At 42.5% G+C, this 13668-nt stretch overlaps 1 protein-coding gene across 2 annotated transcripts in view; it reads right to left on the bottom strand.

The window, feature by feature from the left end:
• LOC124615850 (cytochrome P450 6k1-like) overlaps positions 1 to 13668 on the bottom strand; it is a 46973-nt gene that overhangs the window by 7701 nt on the left and 25604 nt on the right. For both annotated transcript variants that reach the window (XM_047144006.1, XM_047144005.1), the window contains exons 6-7: positions 8500 to 8721; positions 2006 to 2257 (exon numbers count right to left, since the gene is read on the bottom strand). In XM_047144006.1, the coding sequence (XP_046999962.1) occupies positions 2006 to 2257; positions 8500 to 8721 (474 nt within the window). The remainder of the gene's footprint in view (positions 1 to 2005; positions 2258 to 8499; positions 8722 to 13668) is intronic.

The raw sequence follows: 13668 nt of genomic DNA, 5'->3' as shown, positions 1-13668 counted from the left end.
CTGCATAAAGGTGTGTGCTGTGTTTCGTGGAATGAACTGGGTCCTCTAGTTGAACTGGACCCATGATTGACTGGAAATGATTATGTTCACGTACTTGGGGACCATTTGCAGCTATTCATGGACTTCACGTTCCCAAAGAAAGATGGGATTTTTAATAGATAAGACTTCAAGAAGAATATAATAATTCCAATCCCAAAGAAAGCAGGTGTTGACAGATGTGAAAATTATCGAACTATCAGTTTAATAAGCCACAGCTGCAAAATACTAACGCGAATTCTTTACAGACGAATGGAAAAACTGGTAGAAGCGGACCTCGGGGAAGATCAGTTTGGATTCCGTATAAATGTTGGAACACGTGAGGCAATACTGACTTTACGACTACTTATCTTAGAGCATAGATTAAGGAAAGGCAAACCTTCGTTTCTAGCATTTGTAGACTTACAGAAAGCTTTTGACAATGTTGACTGGAATACTCTCTTTCAAATTCTGAAGATGACTGGGGTAAAATGCAGGGAGCGAAAGGCTATTTACAATTTGTACAGAAACCAGATGGCAGTTATAAGAGTCGAGGGGCATGAAAGGGAAGCAGTGGTAGGGAAAGGAGTGAGACAGGGCTGTAGCCTCTCCCCGATGTTATTCAATCTGTATATTGAGCAAGCAGTAAAGGAAGCAAAAGAAAAATTCGGAGTAGGTATTAAATTTCATGGAGAAGCAGTAAAAACTTTGAGGTTCGCCGATGACATTGTAATTCTGTCAGAGACAGCAAAGGACTTGGAAGAGCAGTTGAACGGAATGGACAGTGTCTTGAAAGGAATATGTAAGATGAACATCAACAAAAGCAAAACGAGGATAATGGAATGTAGTCGAATTAAATCGGGTGATGCTAAGGGAATTAGATTAGGTAATGAGACACTTAAAGTAGTAAAGGAGTTTTGCTATTTGGGGAGCAAAACAACTGATGATGGTCGAAGTAGAGAGGATATAAAACGTAGAATGGCAATGGCAAGGAAAGCGTTTCTGAAGAAGAGAAATTTGTTAATATCGAGTATAGACTTAAGTGTCAGGAAGTCGTTTCTGAAAGTATTTGTATGGAGTGTAGCCATGTATGGAAGTGAAACATGGACGATAACTTGTTTGGACAAGAAGAGAATAGAAGCTTTTGAAATGTGGTGCTACAGAAGAATGCTGAAGATTAGATGGGTAGATCACATAACTAATGAGGAGGTGTTGAATAGAATTGGGGAGAAGAGAAGTTTGTGGCACAACTTGACTAGAAGAAGGGATCGGTTGGTAGGACATGTTCTGAGGCATCAAGGGATCACCAATTTGGTACTGGAGAGCAGCGTGGAGGGTAAAAATCGTAGAGGGAGACCAAGAGATGAATACAGTAAGCAGATTCAGAAGGATGTAGGTTGCAGTAGGTACTGGGAGATGAAAAAGCTTGCACAGGATAGAGTAGCATGGAGAGCTGCATCAAACCAGTCTCAAGACTGAAGACCACAACAACAACAACAACAAGAATGCGCCTTGTAATTGGGCCATAACTGTTCGTGATTGGTTTGAAGAACGTTCTAGACAATTCGAGCGAATGGTTCGGCCACCCAGATCGCCCAACATGAATTCCATCGAACCTTTATAGGACCCAATTGAGAAGTCAGTTCAGGCACAAAATCTTGCACTGGCGACGTTTTCGCCGTTACGGACAGGTGTAGAGGCAGCGTTGCTCAATATTTCTTCAGTGGGCTTGCAAAGACTTGTTGCGTTCGTGGCACGACCAGTTGCCGCGCTTGGCCGAGCGAGAGGAAGTCCGGCCCGACATCAGGAGGCATCCCCTGACCTCTGACACCTCAGTGTGGCTCCCACCGACGAAAGACCCACTTCCCCCTCTCGCACATACTCCGACACAAGTGACAGCCGAACCAGTTGTGTGATGTGCTCACATATCTGAGATGGGATTGAGTTCACTACAGTGAAGTCGAAGACAGCATTCTGTTACAATACTCACCTATGCAGTTGCGTGGGCCCTCTCCGAACGGGAGGTAGACGTAGGGGTGTCTCTGGGCCTTGTGCTCCTCAGAGAACCTCTCGGGGTCGAAGCGTTCCGGGTCTGGGTAGATCTCTGGGTCGTGGTGCAGTCCATACACAGGTATAATAACAGAGGTTCCTTTGTCCAGGACTACGTCACTGTCAGCTATCTTGTACTCTCGATTGCATATTCTGTTCAGCAACGGGATTGGCGGATATTTCCTCAGGGTCTCTGTAACAGAATCAACACAGTAAATTAGATTGCTATAAACTGAGCCGACATTAGGTACATGAGGGAACTAAGCTCCGGACTGCTGACTCAGGCAGCCGGCCGAAGTGGCCGTGAGGTTCTAGGCGCTGCAGTCTTGAACCGCGAGACCGCTACGGCCGCAGGTTCGAATCCTGCCTCGGGCATGGATGTGTGTGATGTCCTTAGGTTAGTTAGGTTTAACTAGTTCTAAGTTCTAGGGGACTAATGACCTCAGAAGTTGAGTCCCATAGTGCTCAGAGCCATTTGACCCATTTTGCTGACTCAGGATACTGCCCATGTACAAAATTATCCTGCAGATGTCAGCACGACACAATGAAAAAAGTAATTTTTTTCGAATGAAACAAGTTTAGCGTTACCAATCACTGTTTATTTATATCCACAACACGTTTCAAAGGTTCAAATGGTTCAAATGGCTCTGAGCGCTATGGGACTTAACTTCTAAGGTCATCAGTCCCCTAGAACTTAGAACTACTTAAACCTAACTAACCTAAGGAGATCGCACACATCCATGCCCGAGGCAGGATTCGAACCTGCGACCGTAGCAGTCGCGCGGTTCCAGACGGTAGCGCCTAGAACCTCTCGGTCACTCCGTCCGGCTTCGAAGGTTTAAACTTAGATGATCACGTGGATGTGCATGTGTATAACTAATGAGGAAGTACAATAGAATTGGGGAGAAAAGAAATTTGTGGCTAAAACTGATTAGAAGAAGGGATCGGTTGACAGGACACTTTGTGAGACATCAAGGGGTCACCAAGTTAGTATTGGTGGGAAGTGCCGGGGATAAAAAGCGTAAGGGAGACCGAGAGGTGAATACGTTAAGCAAATACATAAGGCTGTGAGTTGCAGCAGTTATTGGGAGAGGAAGAGGGTTGTACAGGATAGAGTAGCATGGAGAGCTGCATCAAACCAGTCCTCAGACGGAAGATCACAACAACATAGTGTGACATATATGTGTGACATATAGCTGTGTGTGTTGTGTTACGATTTTGTGGTGACTTGTAGCACTATCCACTGGACAAACAAAAACACTATATTAGAACTAAAAACTGTACTTATTTCTAAAGGTGAAATTAAGACAAGTAATACCTCCGGTGCTCACAGGCTTCCTCCTGTGTCGTTACACATCACATATAACCTGTTGTATTCTGTACATAGAGATGGTATCTGGAAAGTTCCAGGCGCAAAGAACATATAGTAAAAGAGAAACATTATCTCGAAGTACAAAGAATATATATCATAAGAAGGTTAATATTTCGGAATAAGTTTTAAAGGATTGTGGAGATCTTTGATTGAGTTGCTAAATACATGGTTTGGGATAAATATTTCAACCGATACACAAATCTGATCCTGTCAGGTTTATATGGCTTAAATTTTGTATTCGGTTTTATAATCAGGTGGTATGTTGCAAACTTATTAAGTACAATAATTATACTACCAACAGTGATAAAATTATGCATAAATAACAATTCTAGGTAAGAATGAGAGATAGGGATGAAAGTATGGACACTGAGAGAGAGAGAGAGGGGGGGGGGGAGGAAGAGAGATAGATAGTGAGTGAGAGATAGAAAGAGAGAGGGACAGAGAGAGAGAGATTAAAGAGGTTGAAAGGAATGATTGGAGGAGAGCAGTGACACTGGCGGACTCATTGTTTCACTCCATGTCAGCAACAGTCACAGTAAAGCCTAACCTAACTTGGTGTTTCATTCGATATCAATAACAGTTGCTGTAAAGCCTACCCTAAAATTTTGATATTTAAAGTAATTGATTTGATGTCATGCGTAAGGAAAATTCGATTGTTGGAGGTCTGAAAGGCATATCCAACGTATGTCATCATCATGTTACATTTCCTGGGTATGAAATTCTCCTATCTTACTGAAGGTTCAAATGGCTCTGAGCACTATGGGACTTAACTTCTGAGGTCTTCAGTCCACTAGAACTTAGACCGAGGCAGGATTCGAACCTGCGACCGTAGCGGTCTCGCGGTTCCAGACTGAAGCGCCTATAACCGCTCGGCCACACTGGCCGGCTCTTACTGAAGGACTATATCATACAGAGAAAAGCACTCTGACCAGCCAGAACATTATGACCATACAGGACAGTATCACCATCGACCTACTATCTATATAAACCCATCCAGGCGATAGCATCTTCCTCTGGTGAGGAATGACTGCTAGTCAGACACATGCATGGTGCATGATGTATTGGTGAGTGGGCTATCCTTGTGTAGAATGGAGGAAATGTGCGATCTACCCGAGTTTGACCTAGGGTAAATTGTGATGGCCCAGAGGCTGGGCACGAGTATTTCGGAAACTGCACGACATGTTCGGTGTACGAGGAGTGTGCTCTGGTGAGTGTCTTCAACACGTGGCGAAAGCGATGTGAAATCACATCCAGACGTCGTGGGGCTGTGCGGCCGGCCCTTATTACGGATTTTGGACATCGTAGGTTAGGCGGACTGGTAAAACAGAACAGCCGGGGAACTGTGGCGAAACTAACATCAGACGTTAATGCTGGGCAGAGACAAGTGTGTCTGAACATACAGTGCACCGAATACCCCCAACGATGGCCCTCTGCAGCTAATGACCTATGCATGTGCCAATGTTAACACCGCGTCATAGGCAACTACGACGGAAATGGGCACATAACCATCGGCACTGATCGTTGGCGCAGTGGCAGCGCGTTGCATGGTCAGATGAATCACGGCACCATCTTCACCATGCCAATGGGAGGGTGCGAATCCGTCATCTTCCAGGGGAACACCTCCTTGACGCCTGGACTGCGGAAGCGGAGACGAGCTGGCAGCGGCACCACTATGCTATGGGGAAGATTCACGGGGGCATCCACGGTTACAGAGGAGCTCGTGCAAGGCAACATGATGGCCAAGGGGTATCGTACACTGGTTGCAGACCATGTACACCTCTTCATGACGATCATGTTACCCGACGGCAGTGGCATTTGATAACCTGCCATGCCAAAGGCCAGCAGTATGATGGAGTGGTTCGAGGAACACAAAAAGAAAAATATTTTATATTGAGAGCATTCTAAAAGTTTTTAAGGGAACAGGACTGGCAATTAAAAAACTGTCACTGCTAACACGATTAGTCGAGACACTATGCAAATTACTATGTGGAATGTATCAGGTGGCTGTGTCTTACCGGAGTCACAGCAGGGCAATCCGGTGTCGGTCGAATTAAAAGCGGCCCGCTCGAACGACGAAGACAGACTAGCTGGCTGGCTGGCGGGACGGGTGCTATTCACATGAACATAGTGATGTCATATACTCATGGCTAGGACCACTGGGTCGCTGCCTTTAAAAGCGAGAATAACACAGAATTTTATTACGTACTAATACCTAATCGTATAAATACTCAAATTAGCCAGAATCATGATTTAACTCTAATTCTATATTCAAGATGAAATGTGTATTTTCTTTTTTATATTTAAAATATCTTCTTCTCCCAATATACTCAAAATATGGCTTTTTTTTCTTTTTCTCACCGGCAAGACGCTGCCTCCTGATACATTCCACATAGTAATTTGCACAGTGCCATGACCAACCATGTTAGCAGTGATAATTTTTTATCGCCAATCTGGTACCTTACAAACTTTTAGCGTCCTTTCACTATAAAATATTTTCTTTCTTCTTTTTAGATGTAGGCAGATTTTAAAACATGGCTCTGTAACCGCTAGTTGCAGCTATTAGCAGATTGTCCTAAAAGAATGGAGCATGTTTTCGTTATCTTTCCTTCGACAGAGTATTGACAATATTCGCTGACTAGTAAATTTTGTCTAGGAGGATGGGTATGTCTATGATTTTGTAATACTGTGAGTATATTTTGGACATTCCTTTATTAATTTCAATAGCCACATAATGTGGCGACACTGTACTTTGGTTTTTACCAACTAGGCTGCAGCTCATGATGGGTCTTTAGGGCGCAAAACCAGATGTGTTTCAATGACCAACAATTTTATCAGAGGAATTCTTCCCAACATCATGCCTTTCAATATCTGCGGAAACCCGGAAAATAAAATAGTTTGTGACATGTATAGCCGCTCTCAGTAGGTCAGGTGTGCAATAGACAGCGGAAATAGCCATTCATTTGTCACACTATGTGTGAACTACATATGGACAGTTCTTTAGATTTGATGCAATTCCGGAATCCCATGAAGAAAGCTCACTGTCTGACAATGCTGAGTCGTTCACACGAAGTTCCTAGAACTCAGCTTTCTTCTAGAAGTCCATCTCCCTCAGGTTATATATGGAATAAAGAATCAATGAACTAGGAACTACACACATTTACAACAACACGTGGAGTGTATAAGAAAAAGACAGATTAGACTTAGTAAGAGCAATAGAGTTTATAGCAACGACTGGACACGTGAGGTCTGTTGAGCGCCAACATGAAACCGATAGTGACCTCTGTGGACGAGAGTGGCTGGTAGCGGTGGGCTTGGGTTGATAGTTGGATGTTTCGTCTGGCACTTTTACTCGAAGACATATCGGTCATGAAGTCATTCAAGGACAGTTCCTTGGGGTACTCCCGAGGTTACTTTCATTTCTGTTGAACAGTGACCATCCAAGATAGCGCACTGGATTCTATTCGTCAAAAATTTGAATGTTCTCAGTGCGTCTTTTATGTATGCAGTTAGTGATTATCACTTTGTTCTACGAAACACATACACTTTATGACCATCCTTATTGAATACTTTGCGTTTATTAACAATCTTCGCTTTAATAACATCATGGCCACTAATCCCCTTGGTGATTCTGCAGAAAATACCCGGCCTGATTGTAGACAGAAGGTCTAAAATGCTTCTCTCTATTGTGAGCTGTATGGCTAACTGCTCAATGAAGATATCTGATTGTCGGCCAGTATTGTTAAATGGGATTTCAGGAATCAGTAGCAATAAGACTGAGGAACTGATTAATCAAGACGGTCATTTCTTGTTGTATACCTCATGAAATACTGTCCTTGTGAAACACAGTGCTCAGCTCATCCGACAACTTTCTGTTAATGTATCCAACGAAAATTGTTGGTCTGATAGGAGCTTTCTCCACGGGGTCGTTCGGAGCAAAGCACAGACCTACACCAGAAGCACACGTACTCAAGTAGCGCCTGAGTAGTGTCCTACAAGTACACGATGCATGTGTAGCGATTTCTTAAATAGAGGAGTTGAGCGTATATTCGCGAAGCATCAGAGGCCTCTCTCTTCCCGACCCAGAGATGCTGCCTATTGTCTACTCAGCCTATCAGATGTAGCCCTAACACCCGAATTATTTCCCCAGATGAAGGCTCCAGACCCCTGACGTAATCTTGATCCATACTGTTCCACCATCCATTTATACGCCAAATTTTCCAGATCCCCACTTCCAGACCTAGCGGCCCTTGCCCTCCATCCTTCCACCTTTCCTTCCTATCCACCTAACCCTTACTGCGAGGTGACCACGATGGGTTTTCCGGAAGCAAAATAATCAGTGTCATCATCTTAGAACCTGTCACACCTTCTCTATCTGTTTTTGTAACATCAAAGGAAACTATTTTATTGCGTAGCAATCCTGTTATTTTAACCTTTTAACTGTAATTTACTACAGGTATGTAATTTTAACACCATGTGACTGAAAAACGGTAATGTGAGTGCTACCACCCCGTCCCCTTCGTCAGCCGGAGTGGCCGAGCGGTTCTAGGCGCTACACTCTGGAACCGCGCGACCGCTACGATCGCAGGTTCGAATCCTGCCTTGGGCATGGATGTGTGTGATGTCCTTAGGTTAGTTAGGTTTGAGTAGTTCTAAGTTCTAGGGGACTGATGACCTCAGTAGTTGAGTCCCATAGTGCTCAGGGCCATTTGAACCATTTGAACCGTCCCCTTCCCCATTCACGGGGAATGAAATGACCATTAGAGGGAGAAAAATACTCTCGCCAGTATGCACCTTAAGATGACGGGAACACTGTCTGTCGTAATGTTATGGCAGGGAGCTACCGACATTCAGCTGTTCTGCCGCAGTTTTACGGAACGAAGTCCAAAGTATTAGGCAATTAAAGAATTTGATTTAAATACACAAATAATAACCTTCAGTTTGCGTTGATAGTGCCAAGGTGGCTTAAAATAACACATCGAGATATTTGTCTTCTCAAGTGAAAATAAAGCAGTTCATTTGAATTGTGATGAAATTTTGAAAGAAAACAATACACTCATACATACCTGCAACTACTTTATCGAGGTAGTGCATACTGCTAATCGCGTCGTAGGTAACTTGCCCACTGTGCTGTTTAAGAACTGAATCGATCTCCTCCTGCAAACGCGCTTGGACGTCTGGGTGGTGAGCCAGCTCGTGAAGGGCGAAGCTCATGGTGGTGGAAGAGGTCTCGAAACCAGCGACGAAAAACACGAACGCCTGGGCTGCGACGTCGTCGATCGATAACTCTGAAAGAGACCGGTAACTTTTACATTCTTCCCTCAACTTAAAAGTTTGTAGCACCAGAGTATGAATGCACTATTTTTGTGTTGGAAGGTGTGGAGACGTCCGCTACTAACGTGATAATGCCAGAGAGTACACTACTGGCCATTAAAATTGCTAAACCAAAAACAAATGCAGATGATAAACGAGAATTCATTGGCCAAATATATTATACTAGAACTGACATGTGATTACATTTTCACGCAACGTGGGTGCATATATCCTGAGAAATCAGTACCCAGAACAACCACCTCTGGCCGTAATAACGGCCTTGATACGCCTTGGCATTGAGTCAAACAGAGCTCGGATGGCGTGTACAGGTACAGCTGCCCATGCAGCTTCAACACGATACCACAATTCATCAAGAGTAGTGACTGACGTATTGTGACGAGCCGGTTGCTCGGCCACCATTGACCAGACGTTTTCAATTAGTGAGAGATCTGGAGAATGTGCTAGCCAGGACAGCAGTCGAACATTTTCTATATCCAGGAAGGCCTGCAACATGCGATCGTGCATTATCCTGCTGAAATGTAGGGTTTCGCAAGGATCGAATGAAGGGTAGAGCCACGGGTCGTAACACGTTTGAAATGTAACGCCCACTGTTCAAAGTGCCGTCAATGCGAACAAGAGGTGACCGAGACGTGTAACCAATGGCGCCCCATACCATCACGCCGGGTGATACGCTAGTATGGTGATGACGAATACACGCTTCCAATGTGCGTTCACCGCGATTTCACCAAACACGAATGCGACCATCGTGATGCTGTAAACAGAACCTGGATTCATCCGAAAAAATAACGTTTTGCATTCGTGCACCCAGGTTCGTCGTTGAGAATACCATCTCAGGCGTTGCTGTCTGCGATGCAGCGTCAAGGGTAACCGCAGCCATGGTCTCCGAGCTGGTAGTCCATGCTGCTGCAAACGTCGTCGAACTGTTCGTGCAGATGGTTGTTGTGTTGCAAACGCCCCCATCTGTTGACACAGGGATCGAGACGTGGCTGCACGATCCGTTACAGTCATGCGGATAAGATGCCTGTCATCTCGACTGCTAGTGATACGGCGTTCCGTATTACCCTCCTGAACCCACCGATTCCATATCGTGCTAATAGTCATTGGATCTCGACCAACGCGAGCAGCAATGTCGCGATACGATGAACCACAATCGCGATAGGCTATAATCCGACCTTTATCAAAGTCGGAAACGTGATGGTATGCATTTCTCCTCCTTACTCAAGGCATCACAACACCGTTTCACCAAGCAACGCCGGTCAACTGCTGTTTGTGTATGAGAAATCAGTTGGAAAGTTTCCTTATGTCAGCACGTTGTAGGTGTCGCCATCGGCGTCAACCTTGTGTGAATGCTCTGAAAAGCTAATCATTTGCATATCACAGCATCTTCTTCATGTCGTTTAAATTTCGCGTTTGTAGCACGTCATCTTCGTGGTGTACCAATTTAATGGCCAGTAGTGTATTTGCAGTTGAGTGGTGGCCCTAGTGATATAAATATAATGCAACTGTATGCCCCTACAATGGACAATGAAGATGAAGAGATAGAAGAATTTTATGATAACATTAATGGAATTTTGAGAAAACTTAACAAATGTGATTTGACAGTTTTGGTGGGAGATTGCAATTCGAAAGTAAGGGAAGATAGAACATCGGACATGGTAGGACCATTTGGACTAGGAGAGAAGAATTGTAGAGGGGACGATCTTGAATATTTTGTGGTATCTGGTGATCAAGTGATTATGAACACCTGGTTTAAACTTCCACCTAGAAGACTGTATACATGGAAGTCCCAATGGTTAGAACTGGGAAATATGTGCGAAATCAGATTGATTTCATCCTAGTAAATAAACGTTTCAGGAATAGTTGTACATCAATAAAACATACCCAGGAACAGATGTAAACTCTGATCACACACCGCTTGTAGGAGTTTTTGAAGTTAGAATGAAGAGAGTGAAGAGAATGAGAAGCAGATCTACAATTTGAGGAAAATGAAAGACCTGATAGTAAAACAGAATATATAAACAAAACTCAACTTGGCGATTAACACAGAAGATATCGCAAGTAACAATGTCAATTTAGAATTTAACAAATTACAGAATGTTGTACAGTAAATGAAAAAGAGTACATGAAACCAGAGAGAAAGAAGAGGAACTCGCGGATACAGATGAGGTTCTGACTGTAATGGAGGAAAGGATATTAAATAAGGCAAAACCCAGTGGAATACAGGAAGATAAATAAGGACATAATAAAAAAAATAAGGGAGGCAATGGAAAGGAAAATGTGGAGCAGTGCGAGGAAATAGAGTTATATCAAAGTAAATACGATGGTTGCAATGTACACAAGAAACTAAAAGAAACAACAGGGAAATACAGGAAGACAATCAGTGGAAACTTGTGGATGAAGCAGAGAACTTGATATGTGCTTTAGTCAAATACAAATGAAATAAGTGGTACAGATATACTAGAAGTAGAGGTTCAAACAGCCAGATGAAAGGCGGGAAGGCTCTGAGACCGAATAAATTAGAAGCAGAGTTCTTAAAACTGATGGATGAAAATCATGTAAAATGGTTAACCAAAATTTTCAATCAAATCTCTGTATCTGGAAACATTCCACTTTAATAGCTGAAATCAGAGTTCATTACTCTGCCCAAAAAGACAAATAAAAAACACTGTGGAGATAGTCATATGATAAGCTTAATGAGCCATATCTTGAAATTATTTTTGAGGATGATACACAGAAGAAGACATAGACTATATGAGGAACAGATAGCCCCTAATCAGTTTGGGTTTGCCGACCGATGTGACCGAGCGGTTCTAGGCGCTTCAGTCCGGAACCGCACTGCTGCTACGGTCGCAGGTTCGAATTCTGCCTCGGCATGGATATGTGTGAGGTCCTTAGGTTAGTTAGGTTTAAGTAGTTCTAAGTCCAGGGGAATGATGACCTCAGATGTTAAGTACCATAGTGCTCAGAGCCATTTGAACCATTCCGTTTGGGTTTGTTAATGCCCTGGGTATAACAGAAGCCTTGTTCAGTGTAAGATTACTGTTTCAGAGATGTACATTAGAAGTATTTGCTTCCCTTATAGATTACCAGAAAGCTTTCGATAGAGTAAAACATGACAAATTGATGGAGATTTTGAGAAATATTGGAATGGAGGAAAGAGATCTGCGAATCACCAAGAACCTGTACTGAAATCACACAGCGGTGCTGCATATTGATGGAGACACATCGACACAGTCAAAATTTTCAGAGTAGTAAGACACTCATACTATTTAAAATATACTCAGAATTCATATTCAGAGTCCCTGGAAGAAGTAGAAGAAGCAGTTGGGATAAATGGAATAAGATTAAACAACATTTGATATGCTGATGATACTATTGTATTTGCTGACACTATCCAAGCGTTAGAATCATTAATAGATGGAATTATAAGAGTTAATACTCAGTATGAGTTTGAAATAAACAGCACAAAGACAAAACTTATGGTCGTAAGTAAGGAAAATATTACAGGAGTAAACTTAGGCATAAACCAAGGAACTATTGAAAGGGTGAAATAATAAATGAAAATTGGGATAACTCACAAGTTGGAAAAGCAAGAAGTATGGTTCAGAAAAAGAGTACTGTCTCCAAAAGCCATAACCTAACTTTAAGAACAAAAATCAGAGTTTTCCACTGCTATGTACATTCTGTCCTCCAGTATGGGGTAGAGACAAGGACCCTAAATGAAAACATGGAGAAGAAGCTGGAGACCTTTGAACTGTGGATTTATGGGTGTATCCTGATAATACCTTGGTCCCAGAGAGTGACAAACATGGAAGTTTTGAGAAGAATGAACACTACACCTAAATTAATTAAGATAATGAAATGCTGAAAGGTGCAATACCTAGGACATATCATGCGGAATAGAAATAGATACGATTTGGTAGAAAAAATACTTTAACAAAAATCACCAGCAAAAGAAGACAAATATCTTGGTTTGACAACCTTAAATGTTGCTTCAAAACTTCTTCAACAGAACCATTCCATGTTGCTATGAACAAGAGAAGAATGCCATCATGATCGCCAACATGCGAACCGGATAGGCACTGAAAGAAGAAGAGGAAGAAGAAGTATGTTAAAGTAGTACTGGTCTTATATGGTTGTAAAAAGGAAATAAGTAAAGTTTAGACGCTTGTTGACGACGAGTTCATTACAGATCAACACTAGGTTGATTGACTATGATGGGGAAGGATAAATGAAGGATCACAACAACTGCTTCCACCATAGTGGCTCTCAAGGACACGATATATTTCATTAATACTAAATGGAAAAATACTCTTTATTTATGATGAACTTGTAACATCGTCATTCACGATATATGCCACCTATATGTTTGTAAAGTTTTGTCACATGCTGAGTGAGAGACACAATCTATCTTCTCGATATAAAGAATGGATACGAACTTCTACCCCTGCTTTCATTGTAACTTGATATATTTGAACTTCTCGTGCGCCAAACTAGAGTAGCTGCTGACTGCCGAATAATCTCGTTATGTGAGAGGAAGCTCCTGGTAGCAGGGTTTTATTTACTTAGGGAAAGAACCTCTAGTAGACTGGCTTAGTCGCGCCAAAAAGGTTTGTTAAAGCAACATATGCTCTCTTTATCCGGAGGGTTAATATGTCAAACAGACTTTTGTGAGACTGACTGGTTATAATTAAAGTACAGCAACTTACAGAGGTCCATTATGGGTTGTAATTATCGTTTGGCAACGAATATTGTTAGATATTATAATGCGGAACCCATTTAACGCTGGAAAATAATTAGTTCAGTTTCGGTCACCAGGTGCAAAACTGCCATTGTGAAAGCAAGAATGACGTATTGAAATGTTTCCATATGTAATGAATTAGAAATGAAATGTGGATAGA

This window comes from Schistocerca americana, chromosome 5, assembly GCF_021461395.2.
Source record: "Schistocerca americana isolate TAMUIC-IGC-003095 chromosome 5, iqSchAmer2.1, whole genome shotgun sequence".
In the NCBI taxonomy this organism is placed as follows: domain Eukaryota; kingdom Metazoa; phylum Arthropoda; class Insecta; order Orthoptera; family Acrididae; genus Schistocerca; species Schistocerca americana.
Note: the sequence above shows the minus strand (reverse complement) of the source record. Positions and strands in the feature narration are given on the sequence as shown.